This window comes from Lemur catta, chromosome 18, assembly GCF_020740605.2.
Source record: "Lemur catta isolate mLemCat1 chromosome 18, mLemCat1.pri, whole genome shotgun sequence".
Taxonomy (NCBI): Eukaryota; Metazoa; Chordata; class Mammalia; order Primates; family Lemuridae; genus Lemur; species Lemur catta.
Window position 1 is genome coordinate 48,617,407 of NC_059145.1, and position 26,254 is coordinate 48,643,660.

The 26,254-nt window shown below is 54.1% G+C and overlaps 1 protein-coding gene across 1 annotated transcript in view; it reads left to right on the forward strand.

Moving 5' to 3' along the window:
- ADARB2 (adenosine deaminase RNA specific B2 (inactive)) overlaps nucleotides 1-26,254 on the forward strand; it is a 58,368-nt gene that overhangs the window by 11,759 nt on the left and 20,355 nt on the right. Inside the window, exon 3 of the mRNA XM_045530480.1 lies at nucleotides 1,196-2,061. Within this exon, the coding sequence (XP_045386436.1) occupies nucleotides 1,196-2,061 (866 nt within the window). The remainder of the gene's footprint in view (nucleotides 1-1,195; nucleotides 2,062-26,254) is intronic.

Genomic DNA, 26,254 nt, shown 5'->3' on the forward strand with positions numbered 1-26,254 from the left:
AGATGGGGACAGCCGGTCAGTGGAGCAGTCAGAACACATGTGACGTTTATCCACTAAATCTGCCATCTTACATGGGCGCTGTTTGTATGCTAAAACAATTGCAGTAGCAACAGCAAAGATCTGTTTTAAATACTTTGAGAATTACCAAATGGAACTCAGAGAAAAGATATGACACGTACTGTTGGAAAACGGCACCGACGGACCTGCCCAAAGCAGGGCTCACACACCTCCGTTTGTAAAAACGCAGCCAACACCTGCACAGGTCGATAAGGTGACGCGCAACAACATGAGGTGCGCCTACACCTGCGGTCACCTCTGGGTCACTGATAACACCCAACACCGTGTAAACGCTATGTGAATAGCTGCTGCACTGTGTCGTTTAGGGAATAATGACAAGGGAGAGAAAGCCTGAACGTGTTCCATACAGACGCAACCACCCATTTTTCCCAAAACATTTTTGTCCTGCAGCTGGTTGAACCCCTGGATGCAGAACTCACAGATGCCGACAGCCAACTGCATTTTCCAAAACAGGCAGCGGCCAGGCTTGCAGGGGACAGTCACCCTCTCTGCGTGCCATGGCCACTGGGCCGGCCCTTGGGCTCTGGGACTTCCCTCCAGGGGGGCTCAGGAGACACTGGCCCCTCCAGCCTCTGGCTGTGAGCCAGGAGGTCGGCTTGTGAGAAACTGGACCTGGGGCGGGAGAACAAGAAGCATAACCCACAGAGCTGCCGCTCCTCGGCCCTGGGGTGCGGGAACTGGGCACCCGCCTGAACGTCCCCAGCAGTGGGAAGGCCCCACCCACGTGGGAGGGACACAGACCACTCCCACCGCAGGAAAGCCCTCTCTGACCTTTGAAATTGCCCAAAACTCATAGAAAGAGGCACCTGTCTGGTTCTGGGGCAGCATTGGCAGAGGGCTCAGGGCTTGGGTGACAGCACCGCCCACTCTCACAGCAGGGGCAGACAGGACCCTCCTCTCCCCGCGCGCGGTGCTCCGGGACTTGTCCCTCCTCCTCCCGGCCAGCCAGGCGCCCCCCCTCTGAGCGGGGACAGGGTCAGGGCGGTCTCACAGGCCTGGGCTGTGGCCCGCAAGGGCCCTGTGTTTCCGGCTGTGCCGCCCGTCCCAGCAACAGCGTCTGTCATTGGAACCGGCCTGCCAGTGCCCCGGGTCATGACGAATCTGTTCTCACCTCCAGGTACCAGCAGCGCGGAGGTGAAGGAAAACCGCAACGTGGGCAACCTGGGCGCGAGGCCGCTGCCCGCCGGGGACCGAGCGCCCGGCGCCAAACGGAAACGGCCCCTGGAGGAAGGGAACGGCGCCCACCTCTGCAAGCTGCAGCTGCTCTGGAAGAAGCTGTCGTGGTCCGTGACGCCCAAGAACGCGCTGGTCCAGCTGCACGAGCTGAAGCCGGGCCTGCAGTACCGGACGGTGTCGCAGACGGGCCCGGTGCACGCCCCGGTCTTCGCCGTGGCGGTGGAGGTGAACGGGCTCACGTTCGAGGGCACCGGCCCCACCAAGAAGAAGGCCAAGATGCGCGCGGCCGAGCTGGCGCTCAAGTCCTTCGTGCAGTTCCCCAACGCCTGCCAGGCCCACCTGACCATGGGCTGCCCGAGCCCCAGCACGGACTTCACGTCCGACCAGGCCGACTTCCCGGACACGCTCTTCAAGGAGTTCGAGCCGTCGGCGCCGCGCCAGGGCCTGCCGGGCGGCCGCCCCGGGGACGCGGAGCTGCTGTCCTCGGCCTACCGGCGCGGGCGGCTGCTGTGCCGCGCGCTGGACCTCGTGGGCCCCGCGCCCGGCCCCGCGGGCGAGCGCAACCCGGTGGTGCTGCTGAACCAGCTCCGCGCCGGCCTGCGCTACGTGTGCCTGGCGGAGCCGGCCCGGCCGCGCGCGCGCAGCTTCGTCATGGCCGTGAGCGTGGACGGCAGGACGTTCGAGGGCTCGGGGCGCAGCAAGAAGGTGGCCAAGGGCCAGGCGGCGCAGGCCGCCCTGCAGGCGCTCTTCGACATCCGACTGCCGGGCCACCCCGCCAGCAGGAGTAAAAGTCACCTCTTGCCGCAGGTGAGAAATCTCGGGTAGCAGCCGGCCGGGCAGGACGCGGATGGATCGGAGCCAGGTGTTGCTCGCGGACGGGGGTTGGCGGGTCGTTCCTCCGCCGAGCCGGGCGCTTCTGACCCTGACCCTGTGGTCCTGAGAGGGGCCATTCCCCTCCCTACTGCCAGCGACGTCCAGGCTCTCTGGACAGAGGACGCTGCCCACGCTCCGGCTTAGCAGAGGGAACGGGGAGGTCGTGGCACGGTGGCTTCGCAGCGGGGGTGCCAGGTGCCAGGGGGGACAGCGGGGAGCGGGCGCGTGCGGGCTCCCGGGCCAGGCCCCAGGGTCTGGTCTCCCCTCGGGAGCGTCCGGGCCGAGGGTCCCGCTGGGGAGGCAGGAGAAGGCTGAGAGGGCCGGGACAAATATGTGGGAGGCGGAGGCTGGGGACAGTTAGGGGCGGGGTTTCCCCTCCTTGGGCGCAGGCGCTCGATCCCGCCTTCTCGCACGAGTGCTCGCCCAGGAAGCGTATTTTAGCACCTCCTGTGTGTCGGGAGCCACTCTCGTGCCACTGCAAAACAACCGTATCCTACCACGTCTTGTCATTGCTTATTCATGCAAATTATCTTTTCTCTTAGCATTTTGGGAATTGTTTGTGGGCATCACTCATGTAGTGGATACAGAAAATTATCTTTATTCATTTTGGCATCAATCAAAAAAAAAAAAAAAAACCATTTTACACACAGCTGAAAAGCACTGAGCCTGGTGTGGGATGCGCGGTGGGTGGGTGCTCCGGGATGGTGAGGAATGCCCGGGAGCGCTACCCCCTCACGTCACACCTGGAACAGAATCGTCATTTCGCCTGGGGAGACCCTAAACCTTAAAGAACGCAGGTGCCGCCGCACCTCACTGCCACCCAAGCACCGCATAGTGACGCATAATGACGGGCCTCACCTTGAGTCACGGCCGCGCTCAGGGCGCATTTATTCACCCACGGCTGTGTCCCCCCCGACCCTTGGCGGCTCTGTGCAGACAGCAGCGGCCGCGGGAGCCGGGCTGGTGCCGCAGACGGGGGTGCGAGGAGCCCCTGGGCGGCTTCCTCCCGTGGTCTCTGCCCTCACCCAGGCATTCATTTTCGAGTATTTACTGAACGTCCGATGGTTGTTCTAAACAGTGGGTTGGGGGGATTTAGACCACGATCTCCATCCATCTGGCCTTTCACCTCAGCCTGGAACAAATGCCTGATCCCAGGAAGCCGGCTGGGAAGGCAAGTACAGCTGGCGCCTCCCTGCTTCCTCTTACGCCTCTGTCTTATTGATTTTCCCCTTTTTCCTTTTTATTCTGTTTCTCCACTATCTGTAGCCGAAATGTGCCTTGGAAGCCACTTTATCCCCAACCTGAAGGGGCCGGGTGGGACACGCGCCCTCCAGAGGCTGCCCCGACCTTGGGCATAACCTTGGGCAGGGCCTGGGCTGGCTGGAGCCTCCTGCGCCTGCTCTGGGAAGTCCACAGAGAGGGGCGTCCCTGGGTGTCCCCCCCCCCCCCCCCCCCGCATCACTGTTTCCACCCATCCCGCCTCGTGCCGCTCCCGGGGCAGCCGGCACCTCCACCCCGGCCCGGATGCCGTCCTGTCCAGCCAGAACCTCCTCTGCCCCCGCTTCTCTCCGGCTTCCTGCCCTGCGAGACTTGGTGGGTGTCGGTGAATTCCGGCCGCGAGGCCTTTTCTTTCATGCTGTCACCCCCGAGCTCCCAGGACGGAGAAGCCAGGCGGCACCAACCACTCTGTAATAGTCATTTGACCCCAGGATGCCGCACATCCGTCAGAGCCGCGGCTGCTGAATTATTTTTGCCTGACAGTCCCTAACCACCGGCTGGGTGACCTAGGCGCAGAGCAGCTGGGACTCACGGGCCATTTGTCAAGGCCGCTCGCTGCCACTCGGGGCTCATTACCCTCCCCGGCCCGCACCACGTGCACCCTCGCTGGGTGTGGCTGCGAGGACAGCAGGGCTCCGGCCCAGGCACCAGCAGCCGTTTATTAGATTAGAATCCTGCTTTGCATGTGGTCTGGATTCAGAGAGGAAAAAATCAAAAGAAAAGATGTCAAGCATCCTGGTGAATGCCGTTTTGCCTTCCTGCTCTCCCCGACCTTCCCTCACCAAACCCCGTCTAGACATCCTGCTTCCTGCTGGCCCTGGGGCCCAGTGACTCTGGACCTTTAAGTCCCCAAAGGCCCTGCCCTTCCTGGCCCTTGTCTGTCTGCTGCGCGGGCACCTGTGTGTGGAGGGTAAGCCAGGCGCCGCCCCAGAACTGTCTCCCCCGCCCAGACAAGGGCAGGCCACCTCCAGCGACCACTATGCCCCAGCCCAGCCAGGTGGGGACGTGGTAGCAGCACCTCCTGCTGGAACGACGTGTTTTCTGCAACTTTGGTGCTGACGCCCATGTTTAATGTTCCCGGCCCAAAGCCCCAGGTTCTGCCCTACACAGGGCTGTCCTAGCTTGCAGCACAGTCCTGAGTCTGGTTCTAAGATCCATGTGTAGTTTTGATAGAAGCCAACCAAGATGCTGCATTTCTGTTTAATGCTTCTACCCAAAGGTTTGGTCTCCTCTGTAAGTAAAAGTCTATAAAGAAGTGTTTCCAGTATGGCAGTGTGTAGGGATCATCTCGGTCCACTGTGGGACCTACTGCGTGAACCTCAGTGGGTTCCCAGTGAGGCTCAGTGAGGCTCTGGCTCTGCACTTCCAACTCAGGAGGCGGCCCAAGGCCCACCTGTCAGGCACCTGTGCACCCCCAGCCATTCCTGCAGACTTGGGTCACCCGTGGGCATCCCTCTGAGGACAAGCATCAAAACCTCCCAGGTTGGATAAGTGCCCTGGGAAGCTTCAATTGCCGGGGACAAGCTGGACCTCACCAAAGCTGGGACACCCCAGGTTCCAGTAACTGGATGTCATTAGGGTCTATGCAAAGTTCTGTCGTTTGCCACCCACACACCCTGTGCAGCTCTGTTCTCTGCAGAAGGCTTTGAGGACAGCCCTGCAGCAAGCAGGTCCTCGGTGCTCGTCCCTCCTGGGATAGTCACCTGCCTCTTGGAAGGTGCTTCTCCTGCATCTGCGACTGCTTCACCCACTCTGAAGCTGGATTTATTCAAGAAGTTTTCTTCCTTTCAACACCCCACCTTCTGGGTTCTGTGACCACACACGCCATCCTGTGGTCCATGCAAGAGGGCAGTGGCCTTTTGCAGAAGGAAAAACACCCAACTGCATGCAGATCCAGCCATCCCTGAACTGTGCTGGTCTTTCTTCAAATCCTGTTTCTGTAGGAGAGACGCAGATGGCCAAGACAATAGGGAGAGAGGTCACTTCATTGCCATTGACATCAAAAATGTTTTTAGAAAATTGCTCCTTAGTCAGAACATTGATGGCTTTGTAGATGCTGAATAATACATTTATACAGTATATATACAATGTATGCTGTATGTTTATATAATATACACTTATACAAAGTATATACAATGTATTCTGTGTGTTTATACAATATACACTTATACAAAGTATATACAATGTATGCTGTGTGTTTATACAAGATACACTATACAAATTATATACATTGTATGCTATGTGTATATTTATACAATGTATATACAATGTATTTGGTGTGTCTATACAAGATACACTTATACAAAGTATATACAAAGTATGCTATGCGTACATTTATACAATGTATATACAATGTATTCTGTGTCTACACAAGATACACTTATACAGAGTATATACAATGTATGCCATGTGTACATTTATACAATGTATATACAATGTATTCTGTGTGTCTATACTATATACACGTATACAAAGGATATACAATGCATGTCTGTGGCACTCATTCTGGGTGCCAGTTGTGGAAGTGGCATCGGTCAGCAGATGTGCCTGGTTTGATGCAATGATGGGAGGGGACCAGCTCTCCTCAGCCCACCTCTGGGGTGAAGTGTGGGGGCCTGGCCAGGAGGGGAGAGGCCACAGGCCATCTGCAGGGTCCCTGGGCTGTTTCCTCACCTGGAGTGTAAGGCCTGGGACTGAGCACTCACTGGCAGCTCTCGAGTCCTAAGAAAATAGGTGAGATGTCCTATCTCACCTGGTGTGACATGTCTGTGTGCCAACATGACACACACAACATGGCAAAACACGCTGGCAGCCACTTATTTGGTAACATTTAAAGAGCAGTAACAGGAGCACCACCACGTTGACATGAAATCTGCAGCATTTTGCACAACCCTGGAGCTTACAAGTTTTCTCACTCCAGGAGTGGTTTCCATTGAAATCCAGCTTTTCAACCCAGAGGGAAGGCAGGGGACGACACCAGGGAGGTGGGACACACACCAAGGGGGTGTTTGGCTCTCGGGAACCTGCCACCCAAGTGGTGTCTCAGGAGCTGGGGTGAAACCCAAACATCCTGCACCTCAGACACTCTTACTGTCACCTTAGCTGCTTGGCACTGAGACACTCCACGTAAGGGCTGGAGCTGTGTTGGGGGCCACAACTGTCAAATGTGCTGCATTCTGGGTACTTTGCCTCTGCCCCCAAAACCCTCCTGGAACTCTCTGCAGCCCAAGGACTCGGCGTGTTGACACCCAGGTTGTGCCTCTTACAACCAGGTCCTGTCTGCGTGGCCACATTTCTCCGTGGTGACACTGCAGGTCCCAGAGCTGGAGGGTGCCGGGTCCTCGGTGCCAGCTGGGGGGCAGGGCCAGGGGCTGTGAGGGATGAGCTGACGATTCCAGACCTCATCCCACATTCCTGCCACCCCTCATCCCCCACCCCCTGCATCTCAGAGTCTAATGAGGCAGAGAGGGAGAAAAGCAAAGGAGAGTTTGTAACAATACGCCACAATTAAGCATTTTTAAAATGCATTTTTCTAAATTAATGCACTCAGTGGAATGGTGAATTCACTGAAGCACTCAAAATTAAAGGCTTGCAAAACAGAAGTTACTAGGCAAATACCGAGCATGAGAGAGACTCTTTGTTTAATACAGGCGTTTTCCTTCTGATCATGAGTATAATAAGTGCAGTGATGAAAACCATCTTCTGCCTCCACTATAAGTCTCTCCACTTCTCCTTAACCATGTTTCATTCCTGATGACTTCTTGAAATGAAAAGTGTTTAGTAAAATGACTCCCAGGTTGCAACCCTCACCTCCAACCCCTACCTGCAGCCCACACAAAGGAGCAGAGAACCAGTCCTTGGCTCAGTTTGCAGAACCCTGAGCCTGGGGGCAGAGGAGGATAAAGGTGACAAATTCCTCTCCTTTCAGCCCAGAAACCCCTCCTCCCCCACCCCCATGCCCATCCCCACCCCTGTGAAGTCTCAGGAGACAGCCTAGGGGCCAGGACTCTTAGCTACCACTTTCATTCATGTTTTAGATTTATTTACAAAACAGACAGAATTGCCAAACTGAGAACCAGCTGGTCCCTGTTTGAGGCCGTCCTGGGTGCAGAGCTCTTGCAGTTTTAAACCCTGCACCATGCTAGACAACAGGTCACATGACCAGGGGACCAGGTGTTCTAGTTTCAGTGTTTTGCCTATATAGGGATGTCAACGGAAAAAAACAAACTCTGTAAAATAATTTTAAAGAGATTTACTCTGAAGCCAAATTTGAGGATCATGACCTGGAGCCACATCCAAGAAGCCTTGAGCAAGTGGACTCGCTGTGTCTGGGTTACAGTTTGGTTTTATTCGTTTCAGGGAGACAAGGGTTACAGGTAAAGTCATAAAGCAATATGTGGGAGGCATACATTCATTTGGCCCAAATAGGTGGGCCATTTCAAAGAGGGGGAGGGCGGGGGGGTGGCTTACAGATTATAGGTTTGAATATTCTTTGGCTTGTAATTGGTTAAAGACATGAAGCTTTAGCCGGGCACAGTGGCTTATGCCTGTAATCCCAGCACTCTGGGAGGCCGAGGCGGGTAGAACACTTGAGGTCAGGAGTTCGAGACTAGCCTGAGCAAGAGTGAGACCCTGTTTCTAGTAAAAATAGAAAGAAATTATATGGACAGCTAAAAATATATATATAGAAAAAATTAGCCAGGCATGGTGGCGAATGCCTGTAGTCCTAGCTACTTGGGAGGCTGAGGCAGGAGGATTGCTGGAGCCCAGGAGTTTGAGGTTGCTGTGAGCTGGGCTGATGCCACGGCACTCTAGCCAGAGCAACAGAGTAAGACTCTGTCTCAAAAAAAAAAAAAAAAAAAAAAAAAATGAAGCTTTGTCTAAAGGCTTGGAATGTTTTAACATAGTTGTTTATCAGATAAGCCACCCCAAACATAGATTTGTTGTGTAAATTGAGGACCTGTAGGTTTGTCTTGCACACCCTTAGACTTGTTAATGGGTTACAAAGGATGTCCCCAAGGAGGGAGGGGGGCACGATGAGGCCTCTCTGACCTCCCTCCTCCTGGCAGGCAGTTTAGTTTTAGGAGATTCGTTTGGCCACGAGGGGGTCCATTCAGTCAGCTGGTGGTGGGGGGGGGGCTGAGCCTTAAAATTTTATTTTAGTTCACAGGCGTTTATTGGAGGGAATGGCTAAAACTGAGCATTTCATATGACAGGAATCTGAAAAACAGAAATTGGAAATGGGGAAAGAATAATAAAAAATGAAGTTTATCTGCAACGTAGTTATTAGGGAACAGTCGATTGAAACCGTGCAGCCCAAGACAGCTGAACGTTTGGCTGAATGAATTTAAATACATTTAAATACAAATTTAAAAACTGAAGTAGCATCCGGCTAAGCACTTACCAGCAGACGTGAATGAAGGGGAGACGCCCGCCACACCCCTCACCGGCTCCCTGTTTTCAGTGAAGTGTCCGTGGGGCGTGGGCAGCGTGGCTCTTCCTCCACGCTCCTTCCACGTGGTCTGGCTTCAGTGAATGTTTCTCATTCAGAACAGATGCTTTGGGTTCAAGACATGATCATTTACACCAGTGATTCTAATCCACTTTGCAAAGTACCACAGCACAGCAAATGATGCCAAAACAAAGCACCTGCCAGTCCCAGCTCCCAAAGCAACGCAGGCACTCACAGCACATGCAGTCTATGTGATTTGAGGAAGACAGGGCTGGACCACTAGCTGTGGAGCAAATTCTATGGCGTCTCATCTTTCTACAGTCTGACCGATTATCTTAAAGATTGTATGACTCACTCCCTTAACTCCCCCGGTACTTGAACATGGGCATTAAATACAGTGAAATCGACACAGTAAAAACAGTGTGGACAAACGGAATGGCCTCAGTGAGAGAACAGGTGTCAGAGATTTCCTTCTCTTCCCTCCCCGTCCAGCCCAGGAGCCTGTGGGGGAGGAAGGAGAAGGGGGGGGAGGGGGCAGCAGTGAGCCCACCCTGTGCATGGCATTCAGTGGCACCGTGGACATTGACAGGCCACTCAGCTAAACGCCTGCCCCTCAAACCAGTCGGGAGCTTCACCTGCCATTTAAACTGTGTGTGCTCTCAGCTGCCATCGAAACAGTTGTGTCACCGGAGTTTGCAGTTAGAGTCTAAATCCTGGGTGAAAGTCACTGCGGGAATTCTGCCTTTCTTGGTACTTGGTTATTTGGCCCAAAAATTTAATGTGAAGATAAGACACACACACGCACACACACACACACCCCGTACCACATCCCTATAAACATGCAGTATCTGGACCTACTTTATATTTCTCTCCTAGTAATTAACCGACTTTAAAAAGTCAGTTCTTAGTGATACATAAAACACACGAGGCCGGGTGCGGTGGCTCACGCCTGTAATCCCAGCACTTCGGGAGGCCGAGGCGGGAGGATTGCTTGAGGTCAGGAGTTCCAGATCAGCCTCAGCAAGAGCGAGACCCCGTCTCTACTAAAAATAGAAAGAAATTATATGGACAGCTAAAAATATGTATAGAAACAATTAGCCAGGCATGGTGGCGCATGCCTGTAGTCCCAGCTACTAGGGAGGCTGAGGCAGGAGGATCGCTTAAGCCCAGGAGTTTGAGGTTGCTGTGAGCTAGGCTGACGCCACGGCACTCACTCTAGCCCGGGCAACAAAGTGAGACTCTGTCTCAAAAAAATAAAAATAAAACACACACCAAAAAATCTTCAAATAAAAAAGAGGAAAATTTCTTTAAATTTGTTCTAAAATAGCCCAGTTCCATAATCTCCTGTCTGCTGATTTTGGGGTGTCTGGAGCCGTCGTCTGGGCAGGGCCGTGTGATCTGTTCATCGGAACAGAGCAGCAGGGAGGAAACCGCCTGAGAACCACAAAAGTCACCACCCCTGAGAGTCGCCGATGAAGATCCTCCCAGCACTGAGGACAATAATAAAACTTCACCTGACATGCGTCGTCCTCCGTGGACTGAGAAAGAGCAATCTTTTCTGCAGAGAAGTTTTGTGCTCCTCTGAGGGTGGGCAGGCTTAGGAAATGTCTTTTCCACAAGGACCCCCTCATAATTCATAAGCAGCTAAACCTAAATGAAGCTGCAAAGGTCATTCTTATTTTATAATACAAAGAAATATCCAAGGAGCCTTTAAACCCTTCCTCCTCCTCCCCCAGCCACTCTGCACCCACACATCATAATACAGGATTATCTGCCTTTCTGTAGTGCGGTCATTCATTTAATAAGTGTGTGATGCATCAGGAATTTTGAGAGATACAGAGAGGTGCAAGAGATCCAACAATAGCCCTTAAATGCTTCAAGCATTAATTAGGCTCCAGGTATCACAGCACTGAGAAAGCAGAGATAAACATGATAAAATCCATTAAGAAACTCACAGAAAACATGAGAGACAGATGTGAAAATAACCACACAACAGCAAGACAATTGCTTTACTGGAGATGCTACTACAGCCCCTAAGAGTTGTCTGATTACTGCAAAGTGACCTCATTGTTTGAAAACCTCCCACAGCAAAGCTCACGGAAAAAGCAAACATGCATTTTGAGATGAATGTGCTGAACCCGTAAACTTGGCATAGTGGAGTTTCTTCAAATGGGGGACATGTTGAGAAATCATTGGATTTTACAGCCAAATTATTTTTGAATAAGAGCTAACTATGTTTACATTTGTTGTGAAGATAGATGGAAACATGCTATGAATGGTCAAATTAACCACCGCAGCCAAATGTGGAGACCCACTTAGCAGCATTCAAATCCAAATGCAGCAGCAAGACACAGGAATTCGGTGCATTTGTGATGCGAACCTGCCTCTACTCGTGTTGCCAAGCAGGGCGAACCTGGCAAGGAGCCAGTGCCAGGACAGCCGGGTAACAGGGCATGCAAACTTTGCTTTGATGACTTTTGAAATCAGATAAAAGTGATGGAGTACTTCCTGTCACTCCCACCCTGAGAACATTCCCATCCTATCTGTACATGTGGAAGAAAAAAACAAAGAAAAAATTGTTTCTTCAACATGTCTTACTGGTTCTGAGGCCCTGAATCCCCGTCACCCATTCCAGAACCTTCCTAACGAGCACCAGCACATCAGAATCACCACCCTGTGGGTCCTGCACTGTCACACTTAGCAGACGCTTCTGTCCCGTCTTGTCTCCAAGAGACAAATTGAGCACCCAGGCCGCACACGACACCACACGGGGCCAGCGCATAGGCGGGTGTCCCATGTCCCATGCGGCCACAGATCTTAACAGGAGCCGCCTCGGAGGCCACGGCCCCAAGAGCCCTCAGCTTCCAGGGCAGCTGGGCAGAGCAGCAGAGCTCAGGTGGAGGCTCTGGGGACAGAAACCCCAGCCAGAGGGAAACCGGGTCTGAATTGGGGAGTGGGCTGGACCAGGGGCGTTGGGAATCTTTACGCCAGGTCCTAGTGCCGGGTGCTGGTGACAGCGTCCACCCGCCTGGCCAACTCCCTCGCCATGGCGCCGTTGTCTCAAAACATTAGCATGTCAGGGCCTTCTGTTCCCCGACTGAGAAATCTTGAACAAATGATACATTTTAATAGATCTGATTATTTAAACTCGTAAGAATCACTGGAACAAATTTAATAGCAGAGGTTTTCTTATTATTTTATTCACACTTTCATCATTGTTAGCGCCTAGATTTCCATTTAGCAACAGTCTGACAATTTTCACATCTCAACTGGCAGCAGGCAGGAAATATGAGACAGCTGCCAAGGAGCTCTCCCTCTCGCTGAGATGCAACATCGCGGCGTTTTGTTAAACCCTTTATCTCCGTAGCTGCCACAGGCTGCGCCGGGTGTGAACTCTGCACTGAATCAGAGCGACACCCGTCTGAACTAGATGCATCATAAATTAGCACAGTGACAAACTTCCGCGGCCCCTTCCTCCCGCCCTGACGCTCCACGAGCAAAGCACCGTCCGGGTCTCACGTGCCAAAAACCAGAGGGTGGTTTTGACATGGGCACGATCCCAGGGACAGCAGCAAAACATCCTCCACTTTATAAACTCCTGGGGGGCTCCGTCCTGCTCTGGGAGTGTCTGTGAAGTATGGTGACGCTAACAATGATTGAATTATGTGACAATGTTTGCACCGTTCAGCAAAGACAGTAAGTGGGTTTGAACCGAGTGATGGAGCCCAGGGTGGTGTCTGTTCCTTCCACGATGCCTGGCTGGTGTCTGCCTGCCAAGGGGCCTCTACTCTGTTCCCCGGCCCACGTGTCTCTCCCTCCAACCCCCACGTGACTGATCCTGCAGCTGCCGAGGAAAACGTAACGTGGGGTAGAGTGGTTCCTTCCCCTTCATTCTTCTTTTTCATAATGGATGTTTTAGTTATTCTAGGACTTGTGCCTTGATGTACAAATTTTAGAATAAGCTTGTCTACAACTAGAAAATGTTTGCTGGCACTATGATGAGAATTGCGCTATACCATAGGTGAATTTGGGGAGGATTGACGTGTTTACCATTTGAGTCCTCTGACCCGCGAATGCAGTAGGTCTCTCCGCTAACGTGGGTCTCCTTGACTTCTGTCAACAGTTTGTATTTCCAACATACAGATCCTAACGGCGTGTTTTACAGCTTCAAAGTATTCTAAGGCACCTGTGAAGTATGATGAAGATGATGATAACTAGATGAAAACTACATCAACTAAAGTTTAAGCAGCACTCACCAGGCGACAGACGCTTCCCAAAGTGCAACTCTATTAATTCATTCACAGAATACAAGGGCTTCCCTACCCTTTTGGCCGCCAATACTTTTTGAAGCTCTGATTTACTTTTTAAAAACTTTCCACTAACGGACCAAAGAGGTGGAAGTTCAGCTGAGTTGAGTCGACCCTTTCTGCTTGTGCCAAATGTGATCGCGTTGGCTCAAATCTGTCCCAGCGTGTGTCACTGGTGCCATCTTACCTATGTGCACTGAGAAATAATGAGAAATTACACAAAATTGAATTTTGAAGTAAGTAAAAATTGTATCTTTTAATGCCAAATTTTTTAAGTAATTTGGGTAGAAGTAACTATATATGCAGTGCCTTTTCTTCTCAAATAGCGTGTATCGAGTCTAATATTTTATCTAGACCTCTCATTACTCTGGACTCAGAAGATTGTATTCTGACGGCTGCTGAGATCTGTTGTCTATTTTTCCATCATTAAATGTCCCCAAGTGGCTGGATGTTGTAATTTCCTTCACTGTTTTTCTAGTGTTTTATTCTCCTTCCTCAGTACCAGCCTAGCAGACCTCACTTTGTTCTTTTCTCACCATTTTTCGACTTGGTGAAGCTCCATGAACTAACTAGATTAATCGTTATGTGGCTTAAAGTGAAAATTTATGTAGTCAGTAATGAAGAAATCTGACTCAAGTATTCAGATAGTTTGGAAAATTATGAAAATCATAAGGAGAGAGACAGACAGAGACAGAGAAAGTGAGAGCAGAATTTGGATTCAAACTGGAGTCCCCGGCTCTGAGGCCTGGGCTCTTTCTTCTGGTCTATGTGGAGGGCTTCTGTTTGTTTATTTATTTATTTATTTTAAAGACAAGTAGTTTCCAAGACAGATGTGTCCACCAAGGTTTTTAGCAAATGAGTTTCAGCGAGAAGTGGGCTTTGGAGCCGACACGGGAAATGGAGTTCTCAGCCCATCGGTAATGACCTCCGTCTCCCGCGGGCTCTCACCGAGCCTCAGGGCTTCCGTTAGGAAGACAGCAAGGAGTGCTGAGACCTGCACTTTTCTCTGGCACTGAGAGATTTAGAAATATCGCCAGGGACCAGTTTGTGTCCCCCGAGCCCCGCGATGCAGATGCTCGGCGGAGGCGGGAGAGGTCGGCGGGAGATGCAGGGAGAATGTGTTTCCTGCAGAGCCTTCACCCCCACTCTGGAGCCCCCGGGTCCTCCCAGCCTCCCGGCCCCACGTTTCTGCTCCCTCTCTCCTCCCTTCCAAGTTAGCGGCCGGACGCAGACACCCCCAGGCAGGAAGGAGTTGGGCCGCTGCCTCAGCCCTTCCCAACCCGGCCAAGAGTCCCCAGGGCGGGAAACCTCCCTGGGACAGAATTGGTGCTTTACCAAGACGGGAGGATATTGCTGCCTCGGCCCTTCCCAACCCGGACAAGAGTCCCCAGGGCGGGAAACCTCCCTGGGACAGAATTGGTGCTTTACCAAGACGGGAGGATGTTAAAGCAGCCTCGTTCTGCCCCGAGGAGCCGGTGGAGCAGCAGTCCCTGCTCACGACGGGACCTGCTTGGGCAGGTCCACCTCGGGGTGGAAACTCGGTGAGCCGAGGGGCGGGAAGAGAGAGCTGCCCGACGCCATCGTATGTGCAGAGCCATAAAGCGCCAACGGGACGGATCTCGGTTCCAAATTAGTTATATTGGCTTTTAACTGCGGAGTCACATGGCAGTGCCGCCTGACAGATGGAGGCAGAGATGAAACCTGTTGTCTAGGGGGTGTGAGGGTCTCACACGTCCAGCATCATCGCAGCTCTGCCCAGCAAAACCTGCCCCTGCGGAGGCACCAGCCCCAGGACGCTGAGCCGTGCGGGGCTCTCCCTCTGGGCCGGCTGGGTTTGGTTTAGTCACCATGCCGCACAGCACGGCCACAGCCCTGGGCCCCAGCCCGTCCCACAACGGTGCTTGAAAACAGGCAACAGGCCTTTCTTCATCTGCCTGCCCTTCTGTGTCCCAGGGTTTTTCTTAAGGAATTATTTCAGCACCTTTTATCTTGCAGTTTTCTGTAGCATCTCCCGTTAGGGAAAACAGGCCCGGGGGAGCCCGGCTGCAGGGTCCACACGGCAGCGGCCACGTCCATCCTCACTGGGAAACTCCCGCCCCACCCTCAGGTGTTAAAGCGAGTACGGTGAGAGGGAGAACCGCTGGACAACCGCTGCTGCTCCACCGCCTGGCGGGTTTTCTCCGCTGAGAGATGCACTTTGCCCTGACCCAGGAGCGACCGGCCCTAAGACATGAAACTGGGCCCTTCCCAGGTGAGTTCAGGCCCTGGCCTGGCCAGAAGGGCCAGCTCCCCGGAAATTCAAATGACATCCTTACCACGTGATTGAGAGACGCTGGGTCCCAGACCCTAAATCTGGGTGATCTACATATTTGGGCAAATCACTGCCTTCCCTCTTCTGAAATTCACAGACTCTGGGGAGCCCCACTCTGCTGGGTTAAAGTGACAGTATTTGCTGAGACCTGCTCTGTTCCCAACAGCACGTCGCTAGGCGCGGGGACTAAAAGGACGTCCTTGGGGCCTCACAGGGGTCACTCAGCTTCAGTACTCGGTTTTCCATCGTGACAGGAGCAGCTGGGCACAGGTCTCAGGGGTCTGAGGATGGTGAGATGAGGGAAGGAAGGAGTGTGGGAGGTGACCTGCAATGCAGCCCGGGACTTAGGATGGCCTCACGCCCTGCTGGTGGGCTGCACCTGGCACAGACAATGTGGCAATCCATGCCAATGACTTCAGAAATGTCTGTGTTTCTGGGAATCCAGGCAGGGGAAATACTTTACATTGGCAAGGAAAAGTGCAAGACAGGAATTCACTCATCACTGGATTATGTTTACACTGTCTAGTCCCAGAGGTACAGTCACAGCCCAGGAAGCAAGTGCAGCAGCTGAAGAGAGGCTATGATGGCCACGGAGCACCTGGTGTCCAAGGCAAAGAGGGAAACAGGAGCCACATGGCCTCCAGCATGCAACTCCAGAATCTGCCCTGTAAAAGGAAAACTTACACTGTCCGTTAATCAAGACAGAGATTCTTTGCAAGTTCTGATATGAGAGGAATTGACACAGCGTGTTCTTATCAATGGAGATGTTGTGATTATAGTCCTCTGGGTGGAGATCTTGCTAGTTCATCCTTATTGCCTGAATCTATCTTCTGTTTCACTTTTTGTTTTGATGATGATGGAGGGTGTTTGATACAAAGAAATTTTTCATTTCTCTGTAATCTACCTGTCGACAGTGCGATTTATCCTTCCACTTCTGTGCTTTGAAGGATCTTCCCCACCCCACCCCAGGAAGCTTGGCAAACATGCGTTTTTGCTTTCTTGTGCTAGTCGTATAATTTATTCCATCCACCTGTAACACACATTGAGGTGTGACCCGAGGGCAAGATCATTCCTGTGCTCAGTCAGCCCAGAAACCTTCACTGGATAATCACTGCCCTCTCGCTGTTCCAGGATGGCCCTTGTGTTGTTTGTTGCATTTGACATGTAATACATGCTCTTCCTGGGGTAGCAGCCCAGGCTTGGAGCCCTGGCCTTGTCCTTGTGCCAGTGTCACATGGTTTTAGCAGCCACCACTTTACGGTGTGTGTCGGCATCAGAACAGGTTAGACGTCCCTCTTAACTCTGAGTTTCTAGAATTTTTTAAATAATCTTCAGCCAGGATTTCGGATGAGGTCACAAGGCAGACAACAGAAATTAAGGTCATTAGCCACATTGTAAGCTCATGGGATTTGTCCTGTCCGTTGTAACTTTCTACTAGAATAGTCTCTTTGGAGACTGCTACAACCTTTCCCCCCACGGGAATCCACAGGGTGTGAGCTAAGAGGCTCCTTTTCCAGGGCAGGCGGCGGGAGCTGGAATGTTCTCTGTCTGAGCTGACCCAGGAACCAGAGCACCCGCCCTCCCGTTCTTTCTGACGAGGACAAATCTCACCCTGACGACACTGTGGAGTTCGCGAAAGGCTTTCCCAAAAGCAATCTACCAGGGCTTGGGATCCTCCTGAGCTGAATGGGCAGATTCCATCGTGCCCACTTACAAATGAGGAAACTGGTGCCCAGACGGACCGTGAACCCCGCTGCACCCCAGCACCAGCGAGGCACTCGGGGCAGGTCCGTGAGTGACTGGGTGGATAGTAAGTAAAGGATCCAGCCGCTCCCCAAACAGGACACATCTGGCTCTTCCTGTTTCCAGTGACCACCTGGCCTGCTGCTCCCACATCCCCCCAGCCCAGCCCCAGGGCTCTCTCTCACCCCGGGTGGTTCTAAATTCTGCAGGGAGCAATCAGCGTTTGCGTACACAGGGAGATTCCAGTGTGCATGGGCTGCAAGAGGTTGAAAAAATAAACCAGTGGTGCGGAGTTGCACACCCAGCTTGCCTTCTCCTCCTCCGGCCGCAGCGCCCCTCACCCCGACAGCATACTTCTCCCTGGTGGGACTTCCCTGTTCATTTGGTTGTTTGTGTTACTATGAAACTCAGATAATAATGAACGCCAGGAAATGGCAACACTTACTGTGTCTAACAACAGGATAGTTCATTCTTCACCATCTCCAACTGCCCAGCTGGGCGGAAGGTAGATTTATGAGTTACAAACATTTCAAAACCATTCAGAAGGGAAGGGGCCCTCTCCTAATATCAATGCATTTATAGATCGGGTCCAGGGGAACCTGGCAGGCTCACACTGGGCACCACAGGAGAGATGAGTAAAGAGACCATTTCCATGCAGTGGGCCGGCTTTAGGGACGCTGCCAGGGTGATATCAAGCCAAAGCCAGGGAGCTGGGGAGGCCCAGCCAACTGTCCATGCTGGGCCTCTGGTCGACGGATGCTGGAGACCCATCTCCGCCTGTGCGCCACTGACGGCTCCAGCAGGACCCGGGGACACAGAGCCCTCAGACTGCCCTCAGGGCATGAGAGGCAGAAGGGAGTGCCCACAACCCGGGAATTAAACTTCCCCGAAGACACAGAATTCCTGCACCAAACCCAAACCAGAACACAGCAACTAAGAAAGCGACGTCTCCACGTCTCCTCAAGGATGATCCTATTCATACGCAAACTCCCCCAGGGCTATTAGAACCAAGTCATGTTTACTTAGACATCCAATAATTTTCCTTCACTGAAAATAATAAAGCCCACACTGTTCTGGAAAAATCCAGCCAATCGATGATGCCTGTCAGGCCCTTGGCGGTTATGTGATATTTCATAATTATGCTTAGGATTAAGCCTGATTATGTAAGTGATATTTGGTGATTAAGTCTCAGGGAACGTTATCTGGTGCCAGGTATAGGAGGTGTGGCATCGTAATTATGTGTAACTCATGTCTGCCTGCCTCCATTGTCATTTTTTCTAATAAAGCAGAAAAGTAAGATGTTAAGTACAAGTGAGAAAAATACAAAACATGAAAACAGGCTCAAAGAAAACGTGAAACCGAGCTGGGCAGTCAGCAAAAACATGCTGGAGGGGAGGCCTAGGCAACAGCCTCGCTAAAAATGGAATTATTTTATTTTGCCACGGCAGTGCCCACGGAAATAATTTTTCCTTCCAGCCTGAGCAGTGGCAGCTCAAGAGGAAATGGACCAGATCTCGGATCGGGGCTTTAACCGGGAGAAAAATGGCCAGGCGGCGTTTTGCACACAAGCCTGTGCGTGCACACACGGAGGCTCGCGCGCGACTGCAACCTTGCGCGTCAGGAGCAGGGAGCAAAGCATATTACTCATTTGCAGCAAAGTGATGGGAAAATCTATCATTTCAGTAGTTTGTTTCCAGGGCTAAATGCAATGAAAATCTAGTGGAGTCTTAGCCAAATGGCATTTTCATTAATGCGAAATGAAGACTTTCAAAGCACCCCCTCCCTTTGCGACCGAGCCGGTGCGCACCGCGGACGGAGAGCCGCGTCGGTTCTGTGAACTGGTAAGAGCAGCTCTGTGTGTCTCGAGTACAAGGACCTGCAGGTGCCACCGTTCTTTCAACGGTGCCATTCGGGGTGGAGGAAGATGAGGAGCTCTCGGAGTGTTGGGATGGTTTTAGGTCGGACAGCACAGAGGGGTCTCGCAGAGGGGAGGGGTTCGGGGTGCGCAGGGGCAGTGCAGGCGGCGGCCTGGCCACCCCGCCCCGTGCGTGGCTCCTCCACGGCGGCTCAGGAGCTGCCTCCGAGCGGAGCGAGCTCGCTCCAGAAACTACACAAGAAGCCGGAGCATCTCTGCTTCCCCATCTGAGCAAGAACGAAATGAAGAACCGCAAAGTTCACACCCGGTTTAAAAAAAAAAAAAAAAAAAATTAAACTTTTAACATTAATTGCTCCCGTACATATGTGAGTGCCCAAAATCCTGACATAAAAGCTTTAATTTCTATGCAAAGCAGATAGGATGATTGAGTTATAATTAAAATGGTAATTATACCCTTAATGCTCCATATTTGACTTTTCAAAAAAATGTTATGCTCCAAGAAAAGCTATTTAAAGATCAGAGGAAAATGTTTGAAAATGAATGTATTCAAGACATTTTAAATCTCTTAAAATCCAGTTATTGATTTTCACATGCTTTCAAGTGTAGTCTAAAACATTTTCTTCATTTATTTTGGTCGATGGAAATAATAAAAAATCATTGGAACGTGAAAAGCTTAAACGAAGGCAATATTCCGGAGGTTGATATTTAACATGATAAATATTTGAGACGTGGGGGTGGGGAAGGGAGGTCCCTCCCTGTCGCCGTGGTGGGCGGGGACGAGCGGGGGAGGGGCGGCCTCGGGCCACCGTGATCTTGAGCGCGACAAACATGACATTTCCTCTGATCCTTCATTGACTGTGCAGAATTTAAAAAGAACACCTAGAGCTATAAATCAAATGTCAGGTGCGGCAGTCCTGCGGAACCATGTCAATATTTCATGATGTATGGCTCGCTGGGGGCTTGGAGAGCGCAGCCTGCCAGAACCGGCGTGGGGTGCTTTGCGCCCGCTCAGCCGTGCGGGGCCCCCCGCCCCGGCCGCGGTCCGTGGAGGCGCAGGACGTGAGAGCCGGGGCGCAGGCCCGGGACCCCGCACCGCCCGCACCTGCCGCCCCAGCACAGCGCGCACCTGCAGCTCCCGGAACCGCGCGCACCTGCTGCGGGCTCTCGGCCAGGCCCGGCTTCCAGAGCCTTCTCCTGGGCCCCCAGGAAGGCCCCACCCGGAGGAAGAAAGAGGGTCCAGTCCGCACGGACTCACACCGCGCCTCGCCTCCCTGCCGAGCTCTCTGAGAGACTGAGGCACGGACGGACCCTCCCCCGCACCGTTTCCCCCGGTGGGGGCTCAGGAGCCTCCTCGCTGCGAGGACAAGCAGGACACGGGACGGGACGCCCTCAAGGCTGGGGCCAGCCCGGCGCCCTGCCACCTCTTCTGCCCGTCTCGGGGGGACCTTGCTGTCCCACTCTCGCGCCGTCGGGAGGATGGAATATATTCTAGGAAACCTGGTGCCATCAGGACAAGCCCCACGTGTGCCGCGAGCACCTGGCCGCACAGAGCAGCGGGCGCGGGGCGGGGACAGGAGAGTCCCTGGGACCCAGGCCCCGACACCCGCGGGATCCGCTGGTCCGCCCCGTCTGTCCCGGGGACCTCCCTGGCCAGGTGAGCGGGTGTCTTCCCGTCTGGGGGACGTCAAACTGACACCCCGCGTTCCTCAGCTCCGCAGCGTCCACGGCGGCACCTGCAGACCGGCTGCGACAACAACGACGCTGTGAGCGGGACGGGTGGGAAGGGGGCGCCTGGCCCGCTCCGGGGCGGGCCAGGGAAGAGGACACCCGGCCGGGCAGGGGGACCGAGGGGAGCGTGGCCGTGGGAGGGCCCGCGGAGGCCGCTGGGAGCCGTGCGCGCGCGCAGTGAGCAGGCTGCGCCCCTGGGCCCGCTCAGTGTGTCTTGACTCGCTCCTCGTAGGGGACTTTCTCCGGGGCCTCCGAAGTGGAAGTGCCAGCAGCCGGGGGAGGACGGGGCAGCGGGCTGGGTGCGAGCGGGATGGGCCGGCAGGGAGGGCCGGGGAGGGTGGGCGGAGGGCCTGGCCTCTGCCATGAGCCCCCGGGAAGGCCTGAGCCGCAGTTCAGCCACCTGCCCTCACCCGGGGCAGGAGGCTGGCGTCTGGGAGAGGTGACAGCCTGTGCCCCATCAGGCCGTTGTCCCTCCGCCATCACAGGAGGCAGAGACAGCGAGCGTGGCCCTCTCTGCTGGGCGGACGTCGGAGCTCTCGGCCACACGGCTGCTGCCGCCACCAGCAGCCCACGCTGGAAAGGAACGATGGCTCATGCGTGGCAGCCCCACTTGTGGGTGAGCAGTCACGGCTCTGTGCCTCCTGCAGTGTTGGGAGCCTGAGAGGGCCCAGCACGGGTTCAGTCTCCCGCCGTGGGGACCCCACACGGCCGTGGGGGCCGCAGGAGAGTCAGAGGGTGTCTTCGGAAGCTCAGCCCAGCGTGGAGGCCCTCGGGGAGTCCCCCCTCCCTCCCCCAGAGCTGCGCCCGCAGGCCCTGGCCCCCAGGTAGGGCCCTGAGGTCCCCACCTGGGCACACCCACTCCCCCCGCACCTGGCACTCCACAGGCCCCCAGCAAACGCTGATTGAAGAAATGGACCATGACGTAGCTTCATCACTGGGAGGAGAGGTAGAAAAATTCCAAATGCAACTCCTGCCTCTGCTCCAGCAAAACAGTGTGAGCACCCGGGATCGGGTCTTCCCACCCTTGCTGTCCTGCGACCCTCCTGGCCTCCCTCGCTTCCTCCACAGTCTACCAAAAGGTGCCTGAAGACACGCGCAGTGCACAGCCAGGGTCCGGGGCGGGCAGCTCGCCGCAGGCAGGTGTCCGGGCACCCGCAGAGCGGACAGTGAAGTGGCAGCGTAGCCCACGCCCGCGACGCATCCAGGGAAGAGGGCGGGAAACCTCGAGTGTGCCGCATTCTAACTCCGGATTGAAAAATATCGCCAGCTGTGTGGCTGGTACGAGGTCCTCACCTCTCCTGCTCTGCAAATGGGAACATCGGCCATGCCCACCTTAAGGGCTTCCTGTGACAGCTAATTGAACGATGCGCATGAAGTGTGTCCCACGGTGCCTAGTGCGTCCCACGGTGCCCAGACAGAACAGTGAGTAATTGGTGCACCTGGCTCTCTCCACACCCACTGCAGGAAGGAGTGGTCAGGGCAGCCCCCCAGAGACGAGGGGCTCCAGGCCAGCTTGGCAGTCGGTTCAGTATTGAAGCAGAAATGCAAAGACGTCAAGAGTCACCTGGGGGCGCAGGTGTGCGTGGCCACAGGTGGCTCCTGGGAGAGGTCATCGCTCCTGTCTTTGTTTTCAGAAAGCGCAGTGGCCACACCCCAGCTGCAGCTGCCTCCATCCTGGTCCCCGGTGTGTAGACAGCTCGAGGGAGCAGAGGTCAGATTAGTGCAGCAGCAAAAACCGGGAAAACCAGCCGAGTCCCGCAGCAGCCAAGCTGGAAAGCTCCCTTCCCCTGGAAGCTGATTTATCGGTTTTAATACTTTGCTCTCTCGCGCATTTGTTTGCACAACAGAGGCTGCTCAGGTAGCGCCCAGGAGCAGAAATTAAACTCTGGCAATTGAGAATTCCACCTGCAGGTCGCAGCCACTGCGGGGGATTAAGCTGCTCACTGGAGTGAGGACAGAACTCGCAGGGATTAGGACAGCAACTCAGTAATTTCTTCCCGTTTCTTAAATTACACTTAAATTCTCAGGACGGCTTAAGATCCAGCCCATTGGTTCCAGAAAGAGCTTCACTTAACTTCGCTTCCCCGGTCTCAGGGTGGAGACGGTGGCTCGAGTGGCCGGAGGAGGAGCAGGCGCCCGGGCAGCAGTGGCAGGAGGGGGGGAGGTCTCTGCTGGCCCCAGGGCTGGGTGCAGGGAGGGGTGGTGGAGCTCAAGGGCTCTCCCCACCCAGGTCCGCAGTGTTACGGGGTCTCCGTGGACTGGGTGGGGGTCCTCAATGCCTCGGCACATCATCACTGGGTGCAGCGTGTCGGAGTGTGGAAGATGGAGGCAGGCTCAGATACGCGTCAATCCGTGTTAAAAAAACAAAAACACCTGGCATCATTTTTCTCATTTCACAAAACTCTCAAAGGGTTTATCAGTGCACTTTGGGGAGCGCCTGGAGGCTGCCCACTGGCCAACCCATCCGCACAGCACACCTGTTTCCAGACAGGAGACACCTCGCAGGCCCCACCCTGCTGCCTGAGCCCGGAGCCCTGAGTCCAGGCAGCACCCACCGAAGCCACCAACACTGACACCAGAAACAAACGTGGTGCCACCAGCAGCAGCAAGGGCACCGGCGTGGGCTGTCGGGCGTGTGTGGCTGGGTGCACAGGGCAGGTGTCTCGGCTGTGCCCACCGTGGGGCCTGCACTTGTCCCCTGCTCAAATGGCCACAGAAACGAGACATAGATGGGGTGTCCTCAGGAGGCTGATTTTCCCGATGGCCTTATCTGGACATGGGCACCCTGTAATCTTACGGGTTTTGTTTTTAATAATGTATATAAGCCCTTCTGTTCATCGTCAGTTTAGATTCTAAAATTCCCCTGCTCGGGTCTGGCCAGCCCCATACGAAGGCCGCTGTCACCCTCTGTTGGTGGTAACCAGAGCTGATCAGCTTTGCTTGGACACTTCATTTTTCTTATTTCTAGGAACATTCAAAAGTTAAGTCACTTCTGTATTAGATTTTTAATGTGATTAAATAAGTAACTCAGCCATTTTATCTTGTTACCTTATAATTGGTACACGCTACGAGTGGCTGCCGGCACCACAACCCCCTCGGCCACTCACGGTGGAGCCCGCGGGTCACAGACACCTGTTGCCTCTGAGCCTCAGACAGAGAAAGGGTGACGCCTGCCGTCCACACCGCTGCCGGTTCCGTCTGTGGGGTGGTCACGGCCCCAGCAGTGTTTCCCTGCGCGAGATCCCTCGGCAGCTGCAGGACGCTTTGGTTCCTGGTTCAACGTGGAGTGGACAAAACTTCCAACCCAATTGTGTCGGAAAGAAAAACACCGATTGTGCACACAGGGAAGGACCTCGGGTCGAGAGCATTTTGTCTATATACGGGAAATAAACAGGCTTCACGGTAAAATGATGGTTATCAATCCTGTGAAAGTAATTTCCGTAACTTTTTTGGTTTTTTCTAAATATGTACTTCAATAAACATTTACTTGGTGACTACTCTGTTGCTATGCTCTGCAGGAGTTAAAAACAAAACGCCCTTTTCCCCAAGGTGCTCGTGATGTGGCTGGAATTCCCTCTGGGCAGGTCAGACTGCACAAGGCGGATCAGGTGTGTGAAGGTAAAAACCAAACGTGGTCCCAGCTGTCTCCAGAGCTGCCCTTTAAATTATTTATCAAAGCTGGGAACACTTTGATATCTGTAATGCCGCACATAGGTGTGAGGTACTTCTATATTTTTTCTAAGAACTTCATGTTTGCACGAGGTTGGACAATAATGATAATAACAGCAGCAGTGGCCGGGCGCGGGGGCTCACGCCTGTAATCCTAGCACTCTGGGAGGCCGAGGGGGGAGGATCGCTCCAGGTCAGGAGTTCGAGACCAGCCTGAGCAAGAGTGAGACCCCCGTCTCTACTAAAAAATAGAAAGAAATGATCTGGACAACTAAAAATATATAGAAAAAATTAACCGGGCATGGTGGTGCATCCCTGTAGTCCCAGCTACTCGGGAGGCTGAGGCAGGAGGATAGCTGAAGCCCAGGAGTTTGAGGTTGCTGTGAGCTAGGCTGACGCCACGGCACTCTAACCCGGGCAACAGAGTGAGACTCTGTCTCCAAAAAGAAAAAGAAAAAAATAGAAAGAAAGAAAATACTCTTAAAAAAAAACAGCAGCAGTTACATTTGGACGCTGGACACAGAGCCCACGCGCGCTGGGTGCCCCGTGAAGCCCCCCACATCCACTCTTCTTTAACCTGATCACAGCCTCGTTCCTGGTTAAGAGCAAAGCCGAGTGGGGCGCGGTGGCTCCGGCCTGCGGTCCCAGCACTCTGGGCAGCGTGTCCAGGAGGGCACAGGGGACCTGCCCCGTTCCCAGTGTCCACGCAGGACCCCGGCTGGGCCTCCCGGTGCCGCCGGCGCTCCGAGCCCCTCCCGCCCCTTGGCCCCCATGCCGCCAAGTTCTACAGAGAGCGGAGTTGCGGGACTGGCCCCGGATTCTCCGCCCCACCCTATGCAAATCTAACCTTTTGCTGTTCTGGCATAATAAACCCGAAGACAGGACCCCGACGGGAATATTTGCTAAGGCCTTCTCTTTCCCGATCCGTGGCTCTCATCTCCGGCCATCGCGGCTGAATGTCAGTCTGGGCCCGAGGGCCAGGCGGGGACTCGAGCACGGTTGTCACTTATGCCCGCGGAACATTCCCGCTGGAGGCAGCCGGCGCTGGGCCTCGCGTGTCCTCTTCGCGTGTCCTCCGAAGCCCGTTTTTCTGATTTGCTCAGGGCCGATGACTCGCCGTGGGGACGGAGCCATGGGCAGAACTCAGGCAACAAAACGCAGCAGCCCACACAGCCCCCGTTCTGCTTTCCCTCTACACAGAAGTGCACGGCCGTCGAGGGGGCTGCCCCGCCTGTCATTGTCACCTGCCGAGAGTCCAGACCCTCCCTCCGCCCCCAGGGCCCAGATGGTGCCCATTGGTGCCCAGGCTGGTGTCTCGGATCCGCCCACTGGGGGGGGCAAGGCCACCACCCAGGGCTCCCCAGCCTCAGCCGCCAGCATCGCCCGGAGAGGCCGGGGTGTCGCCCTGGGGTGAAACCTCCTCCCTGAGGCCACAGGCCGTGGACCACGTGGGAAGCCCCGGTGCTGCCAGGGACCCTTCGCCAGGCCTCTCCCCAACGGCCTCTGCGGAGCCGCGGACACCCGCACGGCATGCAAGGCGGTTATGCGAGGGTTTGGGTCGCTGGTGACACATGACAACCTGTCTATGTTCTCAAGGTCGGGGAAACGCCCCACGTGATTTTAGAAAGCGATAACGCAACATAACTTGACCCTTGAGCTCAAAACATGCTTGCCAAGTAGCTGGGTGTCAAATTTGGTTGCGTTTATCCATCCTGCGAGATCGAACCCTCGACAGTCCCGTGAGCACACCGAAAATCTGAATT